Source organism: Nicotiana sylvestris, chromosome 10 (genome assembly GCF_000393655.2).
Source record: "Nicotiana sylvestris chromosome 10, ASM39365v2, whole genome shotgun sequence".
NCBI classification, from domain to species: domain Eukaryota; kingdom Viridiplantae; phylum Streptophyta; class Magnoliopsida; order Solanales; family Solanaceae; genus Nicotiana; species Nicotiana sylvestris.
Genome location: NC_091066.1, coordinates 91,902,892 through 91,924,425, shown reverse-complemented (window position 1 = coordinate 91,924,425; position 21,534 = coordinate 91,902,892). Strand labels below are relative to the sequence as shown.

At 38.5% G+C, this 21,534-nt stretch overlaps 1 protein-coding gene across 4 annotated transcripts; it reads left to right on the top strand.

Moving 5' to 3' along the window:
* Positions 1-2,959: 2,959 nt before the first annotated feature.
* Positions 2,960-13,069, top strand: LOC104221645 (uncharacterized). 4 transcript variants are annotated; one of them, XM_070160065.1, is made up of 9 exons: positions 2,960-3,143; positions 4,906-5,005; positions 5,180-5,442; positions 6,781-6,852; positions 6,993-7,060; positions 8,021-8,177; positions 10,102-10,185; positions 10,297-10,386; positions 12,443-13,069. In XM_070160065.1, the coding sequence occupies exons 3-9, from the start codon at positions 5,200-5,202 to the stop codon at positions 12,632-12,634; spliced, it is 906 nt and encodes a 301-aa protein (XP_070016166.1). In that variant the 5' UTR covers positions 2,960-3,143; positions 4,906-5,005; positions 5,180-5,199; the 3' UTR covers positions 12,635-13,069. The 4 variants fall into 4 exon arrangements, with proteins under 4 accessions (XP_070016166.1, XP_070016165.1, XP_070016168.1 ...); XM_070160067.1 differs by having other exon boundaries at positions 2,964-3,143; positions 12,446-13,069; XM_070160064.1 differs by lacking the exon at positions 4,906-5,005 and having other exon boundaries at positions 2,961-3,143.
* Positions 13,070-21,534: the final 8,465 nt, after the last annotated feature.

Sequence of the window (21,534 nt, the reverse complement as noted above, 5' to 3'; positions counted from 1 at the left end):
AGTAAGCACACATGTGACCATCTTGTAGATGCATCTACCAAAATCATATAATATTTGAATGGTCCACATGGAGGGTGAATGGGCCCACATATATCACCCTGTATACATTCCAGAAATGTAGGGGATTCCATTCTAACTTTAACAGTTGATGGTCTAATAATTAATTTTCCTTGAGAACATGCAGCACAAGAGAATTCCTTAAATTGAAGAATCTTCTGATTCTTCATTGCATGTCCATGCGAATTCTCAATTATTTTACGCATCATATTAGAACCAGGAAGGCCCAACCGGTCATGCCAAATAATAAAATTATCTTGATTAGTAAACTTCTCGTTTACTACGACATGTGTTTCAATCCTGCTAATACTTGTGTAGTATAAGCCGAAGGAAAAAGCAGGTAACATTTCAAGAACATATTTCTTACCGGACATTATTGTAGTAATATAAATATATTCAATCTTTTCATCATTTGTAGTCTCAATATGATAGCCATTTTGTCGAAGATCTTTGAAACTTAATAGGTTTCTTTGAGATTTACTACAATATAGTGCTTCATCAATAGCCAAATTTGTTCCTCCTGGTAGTAATAAATTGGCTCTTCCAGAATCTTCAATTAATCTTGTACTACCGGATATTGTATTAACATTCGCTTCTTTCATTACCAAATAAGAGAAATATCTCTTATCTTTTAAAATAGTGTGTGTTATAGCACTATCCAGAAGACATATATCATCTTTATTAATCTTGAGTCCAACTGAAGACTGAGAATTTTCATATTCTTCATAAAAAATATATCATAAGAAATATGAAAGACAAATAGAAAAAAAAACATTAAGATATACATTAGGAATGTAGAAACTAGCAACACATGATGCATTAGGAAAATACACTAAAAAAAATAAACTAGTTGCAAACATAAAAATAACAACTTTTATAGCTTCATTCCCCAGTAAGATGATTAGTTCTTCAGTCAATATCCTCAAAGAAGTCTCCAGCTTCTAAATGAATAATATTTGTTAGGCCTCCAAATCATCATCTTTATATGCAAGATGTTCCCTAGAATCATATTTGTTTGAGGGACCTACTTCATCATCATTATTTTGAAAGGTCAAGTGTGCCTCCACATTATTATTATTTTTTATTAGGGAGGCTTGATAAAGTTTGACAAAATGATCTGGCGTACGACAAATGCATGCCCAATGACCATTCATACCATATCTGTGATACATACTAGTTTTACCTTTTGAATGATTAATTTGAGAACTCTTATTGTTCTCCAATTTATTTTCACCATAATGACGATAATTGTTTCGTCCCCTGCCACGTCTACGTTTACGACCATGTCCACGACCACGGTAATTATTTTATTTTCTTTCAAACTTATCATATGCTGCTATAGCATTCACTTCCGGAAATGGAGCTGACCCAGTGGAACGGGCTTCATGATTTTTTATTAATAGAGTATTATTCTGTTCTGCCACAAGTAGGCATGTGATTAACTCAGAATATTTCTTAAAACCTTTTTCACGGTATTGTTGTTGTAGCACCACATTTGAAGCGTGAAAAGTAGAAAATATTTTTTCTAATAAGTCCTCATCTGTGATAGTGTCTCCACATAATTTTAATAGTGAACTTACTTTAAAGATAACAGAATTATACTCACTTACGATTTTAAAGTTTTGCAGCCTTAAATGTATCCACTCATACCGAGCTTTCGGTAATACCGTAAGTTTTAGGTGGTCATACCGATCCTTCAAATTAATCCATAATTCAAGTGGATCTTTTACGGTTAAATATTCAGTTTTTAACCTTTCATGTAGATGATGACGAAGGAAAATCATGGCCTTTGCTTTATCCTGATTTGATGTTTCATTTCCTTGTATAATAGTATTTCCAAGACCTTTAGCGTCAAGGTGAATTTCAGCATCAAGAACCCATGATAAATAGTTCCTCCCGGTGATGTCAAGTGCCACAAATTCAAGTTTTGATAAATTTGACATAGTGAAAACTATCATAAAAGATGAATAAGTTAGAGAAATAATTATAATAATAAACAATTAATGAAAACAAAACGATTAAGGTAAAAGAAATGAAAATAGAGTTATATCATGTTAACAATCTACTATTTTATTTTATTCTTGCCATAAAGTAGAAATTACATGTTGCATTTCACTTTATATTATTGATATATATGTGTTAATAGAATTGAACGTGACTAACATTATTTATATGTTCCAATAAATATAAAGTAATTAAACTATAAAATTATTGCTTGTCAATTCATTTCTCACAGTTCTTCAAAATGCCTTAAAGATATGTTTTGATCCATGGAGTCCATGAATATTATAAGTATGTCATTAGTGCATAGCTAGTTTGATGACTTTAAAGTCCTCTAAAAGTTGAGTACAGACGTAAATAGTTATTTTATCACTGCAATGTACTTAAACTATTTAAGATGCCCAAGAGCATAAATAATGTGCAAACAATTAACATATGATATGTACTGCCATAAATAAAATGATTATAATGATACATACCTTAATAAAATATGGCTCAACTTAGCGGGAGTTAAGAATAAAATTAGAGCTTCGTGCTGATAACATGTTATAAAATAAAAGCAATGCAGTAAAATGTAAATAAGAAAAGATAGAAAGAATGATTAAGTTTTTTCTTCTTTCACTTTGGTGTATATTTTTATTGCAATTACATAGCCTTTTATAGACATAAAAAATAAATATAATGAACATAAAATAGAAAATTTAATTTTAAGTTATTCATAATATGGACATCTAATGTAGCATTAAATGTACAAACTATGTTATTAACAACACGAGCATCCAAACTATTTATAACATCATCATTTTTAAGGAGAGTAGGAGTAATACATATGAGTAATTAAATACTGTAGAAAGTTCCTAGGGTCGGTGAACCGGTGGGAGTTATCTATAAACCTCACCTCAACATCATCTAAGGAATAATCTTCTTCATAAATAAATATTACGACTATTAAAATATTTGTCATTTCTAATCTAATTTATATCAAGGCAATAGTTGTTGCAACTTCTCCTCAGCCTTTTTAACACTGTACAAATTTAATTGCTACTCTGCCAGGCTTCAGAAAGCAAAATCAATACCATATTCAGGTACCTCAAAATTCTGTTTTTACTGTTATTTTTTAACCCAAAATCAATCAAGATTGTTATTCTTGTATGGGTTCAAGATTTTCCTTTTTGGGTTATCAATTTTCTGAGTTATGACTTCAAAGTTGGAAACTTTCAAGTTTGGTTCTAGTTGTAGAAGTTATTCCTTGAAATTTTATGGTCTTTCTGTTGTCAAGAAGTCTTTTTGATGGCTAGAATATAGAGGAAAATGGAGGTGGTGGAAAATAATGAAGTCTTTCATGTGTTTATTATAATGTACTTTGCTTCGCCTCCAAACGTTTGGTTGAGAGCTAGAGTCATCAAGAATTATTGTTGGGCTCCTAGGTAGGGGTTTGGGGGTGGGGGTGGGGTTTATTGTATTCAACTAAAGAAGGTTGTCTTTTCCAGCAAATTGTATATTTTGGTTTCAGTGTTTGAACTAATTTATTTATGGTAGAGGCTCTTCTAATTCTTGTGTTATTTTCCCTCAAATGGTATGTGAATTGTGTTCATAGCCGATGAGTTTGAACTTTCTACCGCATGTCTTTGTGGTAATATGTTACAACTAGTATTTGATTTTGTGTTAAAGAGTATAATACTAATGCTATAGCATGTAAGTTCATCAAAATGAGATGAAACTATGGGTGTTATGGGTTCACAACTATTTCATAAAGGGTAGGGACTTGACAATTTTGGCCATTCCTAAACAGGCCAGCTGGCTAGTGATGAAAGTATTTGATGCAAGAGAATGGGTGCAAAACTTCACCATACCAGCCATGACTTCTTTAATGAGTACTGATATCACTATTGTGCTGCAGTATCTCGCCAAATATGGAGAATTCAACATTAATAAAGCTTACAGAGCATTGCTACCCCAAATACCAAAAGGTTCCTTGGAAAAACCTGACACTGGTACCTTGCTTAGTTCCAAAACATCAGCTCATTCTATGGCTAGCTGTTCAGCATAGGCTTTCAACAGTTGACAAATTGAGCAGATGGGGGATACTAGTGGATAAAGAGAGTGTTCTGTGTGCAGCACCGTTGGAAGAAACTCATACACACCTGTTTTTTGATTGCCCCTACTCACAGTACATATGGAAGGCCCTACTACAGTGGTTGGTTTTCATAGAAAAATAGGAACTTGGGATGGAGAGATCACATGGTTATCAACACAGGTGAGCAACAGTAGGCCAAGAAAAGCTATCTTAGGATACCTCTTTGCAGCCACTGTGTATCATATCTGGGTGGAAAGGAACAACCACAGATTCAATAAGAAAGCACAAGATTACAAGATGATAGTCAGGGAAATAGTCTTGCAGTTGCACATTGTAGGACAAAAGGATTATACATTCTAGATGGCTAGATAGACACAATAGTTATCCAGTTGCGTAGGAGTAGTCTATGAAGTAGTCCAGCTTGTTAGAGTTTTATATGAGGTCTGTTTGAGGATCTAGCTCAAGAGTCCAAGAAGTGCTAGTTGTACATATTTACACACGGTTAAATATAATTTTTCGTTTGGCCAAAAAAAAAAGAGAGATGAAACTCTAGTACATTAATTGGTTTGTTTCATATCCAAAAAAAAAAATATTAAAGAGGGAAGATTAGTAGTTAGTTGACCCTAGTAGTAAAACCTGGAACTCTTTTTTATCATTTATTCTTACGTTGTTGTTTAGCTGTGGGATTTATGTTCGGGAAATCAAACTAGAATATTTCTTCTTCTTCTTCTTTTTTTGCCAACAATAGTGATATTGGAGTTTTTATTAAGGAAAAAAAAGGGGTCATAGGGGTCTTCAATGTAAACGGCAAATGTCATAACTGTTGCCAGGCAAACGGGCAGTAGCACCTATACAATGCTCTGCATAAAGGTAAACTAGATATACAACCCTATATTCTCCCTAAAGAATCATCTAATTTTATAGGGCTACTAGCCTTGAATTTGATGTTTGGAGTAATATTTGTGATTGGTGTGTTTATCCATGTTTCATTCTTTTTTTCCTTTTGTTATGTGTGAGATGGCTTTTGGTGTTTGGTGATCTTAGGACACATCAGTGAATTGCTAATGGGAGAACAGTCAGTTCTGTGTGCTGATCGTATCGTCACACCTGAATCCCTGCACTCGCCGCAAGGTGCCGGGGGCCCTGGATCATCAGGGGGCAGTTCTTATTCTCACAGAGTTGGCCCATCAACGTTGGGTGAGGGCGAAGAAGAGCCACTAATTCAGACTGTGGAATGTCGAATTTGCCAGGAAGAAGATAGCCCAAAAAATTTGGAGATTCCTTGTAGTTGTAGTGGCAGCTTGAAGGTATCTTTGTGAAGTTGATTAATTTGTGCTCTTATTGTTTCACGAGCTACTGAATATTGATCACAGAGTTGCTTATGCATGTAAATGTCAATTATGTTGATCTTATTTTTATCTAAGTTGAAAATTTCAAATATCTCAGTAATTCTTCTGAAGAACTTGAAATTGTCAGGTGTTGACATTAACAGAAGCTTATTGTTTATGCCTTTCACCCAGCTAAGTCTCGCATCAGTATCTCTAGCTGTAATTACTTGTTGATAAGGGTAATCTGGTTACATATTTTTCTACCTTCTCCTTTTTGGTACTAGGCGTAAATATTCACCTCCTACCTTAATATTCTTGCTATGGGCACTAAGCTCCTATTTGGTGGTTGTGAACCTGGTTCTTTTACTTGGTCGTTGAAGAGCATTGTATCCTTAAGCTAGTTGCTTTTCTTTGTATTTTTAAATTCCTTTTTTGGAAGTCATTCTTGTTCTTTGGTTTGATTCACTGTCATCAAGCAAATATTAGTTGGATTCGGTTGTTGCATTTGATACTTTGTGTACCTCATGTCTCAGACCTGTCAGTAATTCTGAAATAAAGTGATTACTCCCTCCGTCCCATTTTATGGATACTCTTTCCTTTTTAGTGAATGTTACCTTTCTGTATTAAATAACAATTTAACTTTAAAATGCCCACTGTGCCCTTAATGAGATGATTTATAGCGACACAAATATCTGTGCTTTATTCTACACCACAAGTTTCAAAAGTCTTTCTTTCTTTCTTAAACTCCGTGCCCACTCAAACAACGTCACATAAATTGGGACGGAGGGAATATTTGTTTTAGCAAGTATCTTCTGCACAGGTCCCTTAAAGCGAAAAACATATATACAGACATTTCTACACCAGAAACAGATTCAGCACCATTGCGTATGTGCAGCGTGCAATGTTCATGTTCCTGCTTGTCAACTGTTTTGAAGTCCCATCTGAAATTTGCGGTTCTGTTTAGATATAGTTGTGTGTTTGTAAGCGCATAAGATAGAAGACTTTATTTACTCAAGTTACCTACTAAAGCTGAAGAACGTTTTGCCTTTGTGAAATTGCAAAATGATTTGGATGCTAAAACTTCATTAATCGAAAATTCTTTTAGTATGGAGGATTCTCTTATAGTTGACCTCAAATGATCTGGGATGAGGCATGTTGATTGATTTACTTCTCTTGAATTAGCCTTATATTTTAAAATGTTTTAATCATAGATGAGCATGTTTTCTCTCCCATTTTGTATACTTGTGGGGTTTCACGGATCGGCTAACTGTTCCTTTTCTTTCTCTTGTTTACCACCTGTGAATTTCACAAATCCAGTATGCTCATAGGAAATGCGTTCAGAGATGGTGCAATGAGAAGGGAGATATAACTTGTGAGATCTGTCACCAGGTAATATACATATCTATTTATCAGTTGCTTGCACTTTGAATTTTGAGTAATGAGGATTTATGGCTTGGTTCTTGTACTGTCACACTTAGTTATTTGTGCAAAGTGACATGTTTATTTAGAGAATTCTCTCCAATCTGCAGACTTACCGACCTGGATATACTGCTCCACCGCCGCCTCCTCCCTCGGAAGAAACTGTCATTGATATCAGGTTTTGTCTTATCATAATTTTTTATTAATATCAGGATTCGATTCGTTGTTGCAAAATCATTCCTTTTAATCCTTTAAATGTGTTGCTATGTGGGTATTTGCATTTCAATATACACTGATATCTACCTGTTTTCTTCACTCTGAGATATACACCTCCCATAGGCTTCCTCTTTGCCTAAAAGCTGTTCTGGGGGGGGGGGGTTAAAAACCTTGTAAACATAATGTTTCAGTTGTTTGTATTTAGACCTTTCCCTTAACTTGATAATGGTAATCTAGGATTTACAGTAATTCTACAATAAATAAGTCGATCTGTATTTTTCTATGTTGAATGACCATCACTTTTTGATGTTGATCGGCACGTTTACTATGTAAAAGAATTTCCCTCTATTTTTGTTATTGCATTGGTGCTCATATAAATGACATGTCTGTATGGAAGTGACAGTGAGATTCCGGCATATTCAGATATTTCAAAAGAAAAAAGGAGGAAAAAAAACAGCTTCATTATCATGAACTAATTTTTTTTCCCGTTCACCAAGGAAGTAGCTTCTTGAGAAACCTAGAGACAACAAGCTGAACTAGACATCAAAACCCTTTTCCCTCATTTAAAGGGTTTTATGACATGTTAAACCTTTTTATCTTTCAGTTCTCCACAAAATATACAACTAGTTTGTATGTTGGTCTTCGTTAATCAGGAGTTGGTTCTTTTTTGGTGCCAGTTTTTATTGTTAATCTCACCTTTTGCCCTTTCTTCTTCCAACGATCAGTGGACCATAGTGGCTATGTTTCTCCTTCCTTCTCCTTTTGTGGTGTTGTTCGTTATTAATGCTTCTCTGCTTGCTGTGCTCTTGTGGTCAAAGAGCAATCCAAGCTTGTTAGCATGTCTTTTTGATCTGATCAGCTGAAAATCTTCTTTGTTCTGTGTCACTGATGGATTTCATCAATCATGAATTTTTTCTTTCAGTGGTGGTTGGACAGTGGCTGGCACTCAGCTTGACATAAATGACCCTCGTCTTCTTTCGATGGCTGTCAGAGAACGCCATCTTCAAGAGGCCGATCATGACGAATATGCTGATGCAAGTGCTAGCGGAGCTGCATTTTGTCGTTCTGCTGCTTTATTTGTGAGCTTCTGCAACTCTATCTGGCGTAATTAAACTTCTGCTGTTGTTACTGGCTAAATGTGTTGTAGTGGTAACGTGGAGCATGCATTAGAAACTATTCTTCTGACTGACATCAAGATAAGCAGATTTAGAATTTGTCCCGTGGGGAGGAAAACACCTTCTTGATTTCTTGATTTTTTCTTATTACTACCGTTATTTCTTTTACTTTGATTATCTTTACTATTTTTGCTGTCAATACTTCTTTTTTCTTCAATATTTTCATTATAGTTTTTTTACTCTTGTATTTTTTTCAAACTTGTTTTGAAAACGCTTTTCTTGAGCCGAGGTTCTATCCAAAACAACCTCTTTATCTCACACAAGGTAGGGATAAGTGCTGCGTACACTCCACCTAGGAATGGCAATGGGGCAGGGCAAGGGCGGGGCGGGGCGGGGCAGGGTAAAACTTACATTTTGAAGAACTTTAATGGGGCAGGGCAGGTTTGGGTTTGGTTTGCCGGCTAAAAATTGGGCCATTAAAGAGATGCCTGTGTATAGCGTATGTGGGCTATTACCATTTGATTCAATTGCTTAAATTTTCCTACCGTTATGTATGGTTATGACTTGGTTAATGTTTCATTACTTTAAAATTAATTCAAACTCTTTTTAATATATCTTCATATTTTTAGACTAATAATTTTAGAAATTAAACCAAAATCAAATCAAAATGCAAGAGTTTCAATCATCACAATCCCATTGTATATATCTAGAACAAGATGCCAGTGTAGCTAAAAAGTTGTGAGGGATTAAGTTTTTATTTCTTGTTTATCATGCTATTCATAAGAAAGATGAAGAAATAAGAATGGCAGGGAAGATTTAACTACAAATTTGTTCCAGTTTCTTACATCTAGAAATGACGATGACTCTTCTAAAAAAGACCCTATTCACTGTAAGAAGAAAATTCAGAGAAGCTCTTATTTTTAAGGATTAAGGGGTTGTTACTGTGAAAGGTGGGATTAAAAAAAAAAAAGAAAAAGGGATAGGATAAAGAAAAAACTTAAATGGGGCAGGGCGGGCAGGGCTTAACGGGGCGGGGCGGGGCAGGGCAAAATTTTGAAAAAATGCTTCAAATGGGGTAGGGCAGGGCGGGTCAAGGCTTGCCCTGCCCCGAACCACCCCGCCCCGCCCTGCCCTACCCTACCCCATTTGCATCCCTAAGTCTCCATGTTGCCCAGACCCTCCTTGTGGGATCACACTGGGTATATTGTTGTTGGTGGTGGTGTTGAAATTTCCTGCTAAATAGTGACCTAATGGTACCTAACAAGAGATCTGAGTGTAGTTGGAGGAATACGGTGGTGGTCGAATTTCATAGAAACTGCATTCTTATATTCTGTCCGCTATTTTAGAGAAAACTGATAATTTTCATTTCACTGAAGTATTCAAAAGAAAAAAAAATCTTAATGTTACCTTATCCTTACCTACCTATACAAAAGATTTGTAAAAAACATATCCACCAATGGCTATCTGTACTTCCACGCTCATTTTTCTTTAAAATGGCAATGTGCAGTCGGAAGGTGGAGGGGCGAAGGTCCCATGCTCTAATTCATGCCTTTTTTTCTCTTTTCTCCTTCCGTTCCCTTGTCTTGTTTCCACTTATTACCCTTTCCCCTCTGGTTGTCCAAATGGTGCAGAAATGACATTTACTTTCTGCCTAAATGTGTAAAAATGTCTTCATAGTGTGTAGGGAATGTAAGAAGTCAGGGATATCAAAATTAGAAATAGGGAAGAATCTATTTAGATGTGTCAAAAAATTGTGGATGTGGTAGTGAAATCATGTTTTCAGTCTTTTCTTTTTGGTTGGCCCTTGTGTTCCCACTGGTTTTACTCTATTTTGAAGCTTATGTCAGGATCATGGTAACCTTATTGAACGATGTCTTCTGTCCTGCAGTTAATGGCCCTCCTATTATTGAGGCATGCTTTTGAAAATGTTGAAGGTGATGCTGATGATGATGACGTTACCACCTTTTTCTCTGTAAGTGGATCATAAAATTAAACTACACCTCTTCTGTGTGGTGACTCTGTGACGCATCCATAGTAGTAAAAAGTGTGCGGGATTAATGATATTGTTGACCCTTTGGCACAGCTTTTTTTGCTCCGGGCTGCTGGTTTTCTTCTACCTTGCTTCATCATGGCTTGGGGTATCAGTATATTGCAGCGTCGTAGGCAAAGACAGGTTAGAGTCTTTTCGGATTTTCGTAAATCCTCAGAAGGCTATTAACATGCACATCTTCCTTCGTGCACAGTTTAGTGATATACATTTATGCATAATGTAAAAGACTTGTGCAAAATGATGAAGTGTGTGTTTACGTTTTATGTACAATAAATGCTCGGATAATTTCTATGGTCTCTGCTCATGTATTTGTAAGTTAAAAACATTGCTATAGTGGGAGCCGAAGTCTGCCCGCAGTTCCCACTTACAAATGCGCCATGCTTAAGCCAGCTGTAGTGATTTCCATTTTTTGCTGTCTGAAGAATTCGATACGAAGAGGAAAACAGTATCTGTTTGTTCTTTATTTTTAGTTTTACATTTCCCTATTTCAGAGGAACTCTATGTAATTTGGCCTTACATCTTTGTCCCTAGCAAATGTCAGATTTGAAGCTATTCTTATTGATAGTGATGTAAATCACAATAGAAGAATGGTCATCTACTCTTAATTCTTCAAAGTTTGTACTCTATACCTAATTCCTCACCTATAAACCACCTAATGCAATACCTCATTGGGTCTATTTCTGATATATAAAATGAAATACAGTGAATCATCGGATGAGACATTGAAGTCTGAGCTACGTACTGATGACCCCCCAAAAAAAAAAACAATAATTCATCGGATGATTTTCACCAATGAGTAGGTTCGAGAGTGCTGTTAAGATGGCATCCCTCTTTTCTGCTTGGCTCTACTCTCTCATTCTCCTTTGCTCCTACCCTCCCTCCAAGCCTGCTTAATCATCTTCCTATCCCTTACAAGCTTCTCCATTGATGACCGTTATTCCTGCTCAAATTGTTCTCTTTCATGAGTACGAGCACACTTCTACCACCATTGGATCTCTATCCTCAGCTGCTGCTGGAAAAAAAAAAATTTAAGCATATTTTGAATATTATCAACAGTTCTAGTAGTGTTAATAATACTTCCTAGGCTGGGCAGTCTCAGAGGTTTCTCTGCATTGTTTGTTCTTGGCCACTTTACTTTTTCAATTTTCTCTTTGGAAGCAACATTGCTTCTTGCTAATTTCGCTTCACCACTCTCATAAGCATAACCTTCTTCATCTTCTGTGACTTCCTCGAAAGATTGATCCCTACTTGCTCTCCACACCTCTTCCTTACCTGTTAGGATGGGAACCAGCCTTGGGGTCTAGCTGTAGCTAATGTACGTTATTTGTACTTGCTGAAAAAAGTGCATGCAGTGCATAAAAAAATCAAAATTATCTGCCATTATCTGGATCAGATGTTTCCTTACCCTTGTAATAATTGACCAAATTTGTCAGCACCTCTCCTATATCCGATCTCCTCCATCTTAGCAGCTAGCATCTCCCAAAGATTCTCTCAATTCTTATGCTTAGCTGAATTGAACTCCCTCTAAGCTCACTCCGATAGCTATGAAACGGCTAGTCTTCCGATTACTCCACGAGGGACATGCTCATCCCGCTTGGGAAACTCATCATTTCCCCCTAAACCACCGCCGCTGGAACCGTGGCTGCTATGGGGGCGATTGACGAGCTTGGAAGGAGGTGGAGGGGAGCTGAGGAAGCATCAACCATTGGGTCCTAGATTTTTGCTTTGAGCTTTTGTCAAATACACTGGGTTCATCGTTGTTGTAGTAGCTTTTGTCAAACCCCTACAAAATAAGACTGCAGTTCTGACGATGTCATGTTGTCCTTAATTTTCATGATTTTGTGTCTTCATATCCACGCCTGTGCCAAAGTACCCCCTTTGCTGTGTGTTTGCTAGTCTCCATCGCCTTCTGCTAAAATTAAATGACAATTAAATGACAATTGAGTGAAGCGCAGAGGATCTACTTAAGAGTTTTTGGAGTAAGAAATTAATCTACCAAAACTCTTAATCAATGGAGGAATATACCACCATTTTTGTGCAATAAGATACCAAAGTGCATAGAATTCAGACTTGAAGAGGGTAACAATTAGCTGGAGCAGTGGGTGCCTTAAGGGTTACGAAGTTTCTCTTCCTATGAGTACTCTGTTATTTCTAATGTATCATATTTTTTCATGTAAAGCAGGAGGCAGCAGCATTAGCAGCAGCTGAAGTTGCTTTTTTACTGCAGGCAGGGCAACAAAGAGGCTTGCATGTCACAATAGCACCAAGACCTGCTCCTGCATCCGAGCCTTCAGCAGCACCCCATCAGGCAACAACTCATGTGTCAATGCCAACCAGGCAGGCAGAAGCTCCTCGTCCTGAGATAGTATAAAAGGCTTAGCTTTGCGCTAAATTGTCTGAGACGCCATCTCTATACAAAAGTATTACATTCGCTTTGTTACCTTGCTAAAAGATAGTTACTGATGATCGAGTGTTTTTACTGTTTGTTGGATTAGATGGGGTTGAGGAAAAATATTTCCTTTTCAAATTTGCCAGCTTGCAATTTCAAATTTGGAGAGAAGGCCGAAGCTCAAACTTCTTCCTTTCCTTCACTGTGACATTATTTTTGTACACCCCCCACCCCCCCCCCCCCAAAAAAAAAAAAGGGCAGCAAACCAGCTGCTTGGTAGAACTGAGGTCAGTTTTTAGCTTTTATAGGGCTGTGCTTTAACTGTGAAGATACCGCCCATGTCTTCACTTCATGTACATTATATTTTGGCAAAATACATCGCCAGCCTCTTAAAAGTTATTCATATTTTTCGCTTAAACACTTTATCTTAAGTTTGTTCGATTTGAGCATAACTAAGCCTTTGTTGTGTCATGTATAGTGACAAATAAGATGAGGACACATGGATTTACATAAACAAATTTTAAAAAAAAAAAACTAAAGAAAATAAATATAAAAATGAGAAAAGCTACCCTACCCATCGTCATCCCCACCCCCCTCCCGTCCCGGAAAAATCAATTTTCCGGCAGTACCATTCTTCCTCTTCCTCACATCATCCCATTCTTTCTTCTTTTAGATCCGAACTCATTTTCTTCAAACATTTACGGGTCAATCCTCCAAAAATTATTTCTGACATTTTCAGGTATTTTCTATCAATTTTTGGGCCACTTTTTCGCTATTTTTCAGCCATAGATTCGACCAACTTGGAAGAAGAAAACATATTGAGTTTGAGTTTCTTCATTCTTCAAAAGAACGGTGAAAGGTAGGCTATTTGTGGTGATGATGGAATGCCTAGGTTTGACATTTTTCAAATTCTTTCCGTTACAGATGTTGGCTTGATTTGTTTGCATTCTGTTGAGTGTGATTTGTGCGTGCGTGCGTGTGTGAGTGAGAGAGAGAGAAAAAAAGAGAGAGTGGAAAGAGATTAAAAAATTTGAAGAGACCAATTTCCAGAAAAGATAGCCGGTTATTCCATAGCTTCCGTCCAAGAAGGGTGAGGTAAGAGAGGAAGAAAAGAATAAGAAAAGAAAAAAGAAAAAAATAGAAAAAGTGTGAGTAGTTTATTATTCGTGCCATTTCACGAGCTTGAAAAATGTAAGAAATGTTTGCAGCCTTTTGTGTCTAAATGACATGATAAAGACTTGGTTAAAGTGCTCAAATAAAACATACTTAAGATAGAGTATTTAAGTGAAAAAGTATGAATTTTTTTTTGAGGGGTTTGTCGATGTATTTTGCCATATATTTCCTTTAGGTCTACAGTTTTCTCATGAGTTGCTCAACTGCGGGGCAGGTGTATGATTTCTCGTTTCTTGGGTTTGCCCTGCTGTAAATTGATTTAAGGTTTATCCCAATAATAATTTCAATCAAGTCAAGCACCAATTATTGTAACCAATAATTTGTCCTTATGGATTCAAGCGCAATGGTTCCAAGTACTCAAGTTTAATGCTGCACCAAGTTTGATAAATTAATTGTTTTTATTTTATTTATTTTCATCTATCTTGGACATCTAATTTCTTTTTATAGAAGGGTAAATTCACTATGGGAGTATTTCTTGTCAATGTTGTTTAACAATGAATATTAGTATCCAGGACCTATTTGCATGAAACGGCGAAACAGGATGTTAACTAATTACTCCTCCGTCCTATTTCAGGTAACATACTCCCCTTTTAGGCTATCTAAAAATATACATCTTTCTATATCCGGAATAGCTTGTGATTTAGTATAGCCACATAAATATTTATGGCCTATTTAAAATACAAGATTTGACGTCTTTCTTTTTAAAACTCCATTTTAAGTTAAACATTATCACATAAAATGAGGTGAAAGGAGTACTATTTATTATAAACAAGAGAAGTAATTAGTACTCTTTGATGAATTTAATGAATTCGCTTAAAAGAATAACTCATTTTAACAAAAAGGCCGTCGTATTTCAGGTAACATACTCCCCTTTTAGGGCTATCTAAAAATATACAGCTTTCTATATCCGGAATAGCTTGTGATATAGTATAGCCACATAAATATTTATGGCCTATTTAAAATACAAGATTTGACATCTTTCTTTTTAAAACTCCATCTTAAGTTAAACATTATCACATAAAATGAGGTGAAAGGAGTACTATTTATTATAAACAAGAGAAGTAATTAGTACTCTTTGATGAATTTAATGAATTCGTTTAAAAGAATAACTCATTTTAACAAAATGGCCGAATACATATGCAGCCTGTTAAATGCCCGAGTTTTTATTTAAATATTTGAGCTAAGGGTGTGTTTGGTATAACGGAAAATATTTTCCGTGAAAAATATTTTTTTGAAAAACAAATAGTAATCTTGTTTATTTTTCGGTGTTTGATACGCAAAATTAAGGAAAATGACTTCTCAAGAGTATTCATAAATGATTTAGATATAATAAAAATGAAGCCATAAATTTTCAAACCAATAACCTTCCGAATTCACAAATTTCATAAACTTTCGAACCGCTAAATTTTCGAAACCGTAGAATTTTGAACCCGTAATCTTTATAATTTCTAAACCCATAAACTTCCAAACACATAAACCTCCGAATTCATAGCTTTGGAACTTGTAAATTTTTGATCCTTTAAACCGATAAATAAAAAAACTAAAACAGAAAAATATATTTAAAACATATATTATTCGGGGGGTGGGTGGGTGGGGGGAGGGGTTGGTGGTGCAGAAAAACAAAAAAATAGAAATTTGAAATTGTAAAAAAAATAAGGTAAATTTTTTTTTTGCGGGAGGGGGGTGGACGGGTAGTAGGGTGGGTGGTAACAGAAAAACTGAAATTTGAAAAAAACAAGAAGCTTTTTTTGGAGAGAGGGGGTGAGGGTGGGGAAGGTTGAAAAGGAATTTTAGAAAATGTTTTCCCTTCTCTTGATACGGAAAACATTGTTTGAGTTAATAAAGAAAATATTTTTCAAAACATTTAATCCAACCAAACATAGAAAAATTGAAAAATATTTTCCTTCATACCAAACACACCCTAAGTCATGTTCCTATTGAACACATCTAAACCCAAGCCTAAGTGTGCCTATCAGACATGCCTGGCACAACCTTTGAAATAGTTTAGAGTGTGTTGCCAAACACCTCCCATGGCAAAGTAAACCAATTAGAATATGCAACGCATGGAAGAGGTGGTGGGTGGAGGAGAGAGAATGAGAAAGAAGAAGGATAAACATTGTTTTTTTTTAAAAAAACAATGGATGTCACGCGATGATAATGAGTGTGGCACACATATGATGCCTTGTCAGCCAGGCATGTCTAATAGATATGGCTTGGCTTGAGTTCAAGTGTTCAGTAGGTATGATAGTTAGTTTAGGTGTCTAAATAAAAATTTCGAACAAGTTTAAGGGCAACCTAATAAAAATTATGTAATCGCAGTAAAATTATTAATATTGAAGTATTTGTATTGGTCAAAATCTAACCACTGCGGTCAAGCTGACCAATATCCCGTCCAAGAGACTGCGTATCGAAAGACGACATGGTCCATTCTACATCCCGCACTCACGACATCCGTCGAGTCAGAAGGAACAACGTCGAGGGGACGACCAAGACAGATAATGTGAGAGAGTCAGACCAAGTAAATAGCAAATGTCCCATGACTATATATAGGAAGGGAAAATCTTCGGTTAGGGAGGGGGGAGGGTTTCGGGGCTTCTCCCTTTCTCCTTATTTCTCTCTTCTGCAACCTTCGTAATAAAGAGGAAGAATGAAGCAATCTCCAGAGAAGCATGTAAAACCACCTCCCCCATTGATTAATGGGAATCACAATGAAAGTTTCAATAAGATTGGTTACCTCTATATCATCTTATGTACTATCTGTTCAAGTAGCTCATTGATCTGGAATTTATTATGTTTAACTAAGATTTACCCCTTCACTTTCTTTAATTGATTTGTTCAAAAAGGTTACAATATCTTTTGAGTCAAACAATTTGGCGCCGTTTATGGGGATTTCTTAGTGAAATTTCCTAGTCTCTTCCAGATCAAAGACAAGAAACACGAATACCCACCAAAAAGAGCGCTAAGAAAAAGCCCAACCCACGCAAGGCAAAGGCGCGACATAGGAGGGGAAAGAGAGCTGGAAACAGCCACCGAATTTAGGAACCATCGCCCCATCAACCGTCAACATTCCAGACAAAATGAGCAACGTTACAAACCTACTCTCATTCACCGATTCATCGGATAGGGGTAAGGAAAGTGCCATTTTGAATCACCTTATGCCCAATGCTCAAACATGAACACAAGTGTCGTGCGAGCGGGCGAGCAAAGAAACATCTCGATCAGAGAATGGGAAACTACTACAAGACAACCGAAACATTGCCCTCCGATGACACCTCCAGGCCGGAAGGCCGGAATCAGACAGGGAAACTCCAATATGTGTGCAAAACAAACATAAGCGAAACAACAACGTTTCGTATTCCCCGACATTACACTCTCTGATGAAAACATATTAAGCGAATTGGGACTCCCCCAGAAGAAGCCTGATTCTCCAAAAACTGGGACTGACGACGCGTTACCATTTCGATAAGTTCAAAATAACACCCTTTAAGGCTAAGGGACTTCGCCAAAAAAGAAGAGTTCGACCTCGATCGAACGACGACGGGTTACCATTTCGATAAGTTCGAAATAACACCCTTTAAGAATAAGGGCCTTCACCAAAAAAGAAGAGTTCGACCTCGATCGAACGACGACAGGTTACTATTTTGATAAGTTCAAAATAACACCCTTTAAGGCTAAGGGCCTTCGCCAAAAAAGAAGAGTTCGACCTCGATCGAACGACGACGGGTTACCATTTCGATAAGTTCGAAATAACACCCTTTAAGGACAAGGGCCTTCGCCAAAAAAGAAGAGTTCGACCTCGATCGAACGACGACAGGTTACTATTTCGATAAGTTCAAAATAACACCCTTTAAGGCTAAGGGCCTTCGCCAAAAAGAAGAGTTCGACCTCGATCGAACGACGACGGGTTACTATTTCGATAAGTTCGAAATAACACCCTTTAAGGACAAGGGCCTTCGCCAAAAAGAAGACTTCGACCTCGATCGAACGACGACGGGTTACCATTTCGATAAGTTCGAAATAACACCCTTTAAGGCTAAGGGCCTCGTCAAACGACGACGGGTTACCATTTCGAAAAGTTCAAAATAACACCCTTTAAGGCCAAGAGCCCTCTCCAAAATTAAGAGTTTGATCTCGATCAAACGACGACGGGTTACCATTTTGAAAAGTTAGAAATAACACCCTTTAAGGATAAGGGCATCCACCAAAAAAGAAGAGTTCGACCTCCATCTAACAACGACGGGTTAGCATTTCGATAAGTTCAAAATAACACCCTTTAAGGCCAAGGGCCTTCGCCAAAAAGAAGAGTTCGACCTCAATCAAACGACGACGGGTTACCCTTTGATAAGTTTGAAATAACACTTTTTTAAGGCCAAGGGCCTTCGCCAAAAAGAAGAGTTCGTCCTCGATCGAACGACGACGGGTTACCATTTCGATAAGTTTGAAATAATACCTTTTAAGGCCAAGGGCCTTCGCCAAAAAGAAGAGTTCGACCTTGATCGAACAACGATGGGTTACTATTTCGATAAGTTCGAAATAACACCCTTTAAGGCCAAGAGCCTTCGCCAAAGAGAAAATTCAAAATATCCCTAAGGCCAAGGACCGACAAAAAATATAAAGGGAAAGAAAAATTGGGACTCACCATACGGGAATCTACCTCGCACCAAAGTCATGAAAAGCAAAAACAAAGACAAAGTACAAGGCAAATAACAACGAAAAATTCTTTATACAAAATCGATGCGCAAACAGTCGCAGATTACACACGGCCCAAGCCAATAATAGAAAAGAAAAAAGGAACAACGACAACTTACAACAAATGTATAAAAAACAACAACAAACAAAAAATAGACAAAGATAGCATTCTTTCCCTCAGCGTCATCACTGCCACCATCATCGCCACCATCTCCAGGAAGCCCTCCCTCATCATCCACGCCCTCATCGGCCTCCGGAGTCGTAGAGTCGTAACCACAGTTGACACGATCCTCTCGTGCCTTTTCCCGTGCTCCTTCATATGCGGCCTCAGTAACATTGCCCACCTCCCACAAACTCTTGTATATATCCTGCTGAGCCTCAACATGAACCCAAATCTCATGTAAGCGGCGGGTAACGGCGGCGGAGGAGGACTCAATTTGAGCCAACAATTGCTCCTTCTCGGCTTCCAGAGCGCGACTCGATCTTCTAAGGTCGAAGCTTCCCGGTAGATCTCACTAATACGTTCCTCAAGCCTCGCCTCCATTAGTGTGGTCGTCACTCTCTCTGAATCCTGATCAGACTGGAGGACGCGATAGTGTTCTCCAGGGCCGCCGCCCTTGCCAAAGCCGCAGACCAGGCACTCTTGATACTCTCCAACCCGACAACCTTTCTCTCCAATTCGGCCAACTTTCCCATCCACTCTGCATTCATCGGCTCGACCTTGATAAGATTTTGATCCACCTCGGCCTGCATCGACCTCAGTTTCTCCTGCAGATAGTCACACTCTGCGGCTACCCCCTTTCCCAACTCAAGCTCTTTGTCCTTCGCGTGAAGTTGCTCCTCGAGCACACTATTTCTGCGAACGACCTCCATTAATTGCTGGTCTCTCCTCTCCAATTCATCACTGAGGTATCGAGTACCAGGATTCTCCCTTAGTCGCTCGTGCATCACACAACACTTGTTACGATTACGTCGATACTTCTCCAACGTCTTCAAGAAAATCTTGGCCCGAATGTCGGCCCTGCGCATACTCTCCATTTCCACCATGTATGTCTGAAAAACGAGAAGATGGGTTAAAGCCATATCAACAAGAAAAACAAGAGAAGTATAAAAGAAAAGAGTAAAGTACCCTCAAGCCTATAGCGGCCACCTAATTCATCAAATCGATATCAGGAACGTTCCGGAGAGCCTCATTCTCGGCAGCGGAGCACAAAATGTCAAACTGTGGCACTAGATCCTCTGTGTCCCCTAAGAGATTAACATCTAAAGAGATCTCAAGAATATAGGCTAGGCCTCCCGCACGAACCACCGAGTGGGTAATACCCTCCTCAAACATCCTAACATCATCAGGATCGAGGTCCGACTCGGATTCATAGTCATCGACCATAACACCCTTTCCTCCTTTAGCAGTTGAGGAGGAAGCGCGACCCGGTACGGAGGATGAAGGTACGTCCGAAACCACCACGGCGACCTCATAAATCTGGCCCCCCATCGTGGCAGGTTGCTGATCAATGACAGTGGCAAGAATCTCCGTCGTAGGGGCAGATACGACGGCTGGCTCCATCTCTATGTGCGGAGTGGTATCAATCCCCCCCCCAGATCCTGTCAAGGGAGAATCGTCCAGGTGTATCACAGTTGGAGGCGTTGCCTCGAACTCCACTTACCGCCTATTGGACGACCCTTCCTCTTCCTCAGCAGGGGGAGATTCAACCGTCGGATGAGCGATACGAGTCGGGACCTCAGCCTGAGAAGTGGCCTCCGCAGGAATAACCACAGCCGCAGACTCAACTCAAGCAGACCTCGACGAAAGCCAAGTGGTAGGTGTTGCAGCAGGGCGAGCAGATGATGTCGACTGACGAAAAGCTAATGGAGGAGCCCTCGCTCTCCGCACTCTCCATGGCATCGACAAAACTGCATATAAGAAACTAAGTAAAAAGAGAAGAAAAACAACAAACAGAAACAACACCTCACCTGTAAGGGGCCTACGTCCAAATTTTTCATAAAAGGCCGACCATGTGCGAACCCCCGCCGTATGGGGAAGGATGGCACTCGCCCACTCGTGGATACCTTCGACAGACGGAGAGGGCAATTTCTCAGCTGCACAGACATAACAGGGTTTAGTACTGTAATAAAAAGCGGTCGGGTATCTCACCGACTAAAAACATAAGATACTTACGCGCAAAGTTCCACTTCTTAGGGAACCCCGTTGGATCCGCCACAATATGCTCGATCCACACATAGAAATAATTCTCATAGAAATGATGGTTGGCCCTATCGTCCATTTTCACCACCAGACTCTTCAACCCCTGATGACGCATATGAATCATCGTGCCGCGAATGAGTTGAGGGGCGAAGATATTAAGCATGTGATCCAAAGTGATCTCACGACCGGCAAGTTCTGCAAACTTGAACAACATAAGGAACAACTTGTACAGGTACAACGAAAGTTGGGAGGGGCATACCTCGTAAAAACGACAGAAATCTACCACCAGGAGAGGGAGAGGAAGTGTGTACCTAATAAGAAAGGGGTAGGCATAGAACACGCAGTACCCAGGGCGGTCGAAATGGACTATATCGTTCCCCACCGCCGGCCGCATGTCAACGTAACTGGGGATTCCCCACCTAGCTTTCAACTCTGCAATGTCTTCCTCTTTTATAACAAAGGGGATATGTTTCATCTCCACCCCGGCACGACTGCAGAAGTCGGTCCATTATCTCCTAGGACGAGGCAAGATCTCGGTTACCGACGGGACCTGATAATAGATGAATTGGACTATAATTAGGCCCTAAAGAACCACCTTCTTGTATAGTTTTTATGGTAAAAAGTGATAACAAAATGCTCTGATTAGTGCTTTTCATGCGTTGCAGGCTATATACAATAAAAGAAGTATATGGAGTACTTTTGTGATCAATTACGGAGAAAAAGAGGTCAATCGTACAAGTGTACCATGCGAAGGCAGCAAAACCGGAATTGGAGATGGACTGCCGCGGTCCTGGCGTAACCACGGCCGGACCGCAAC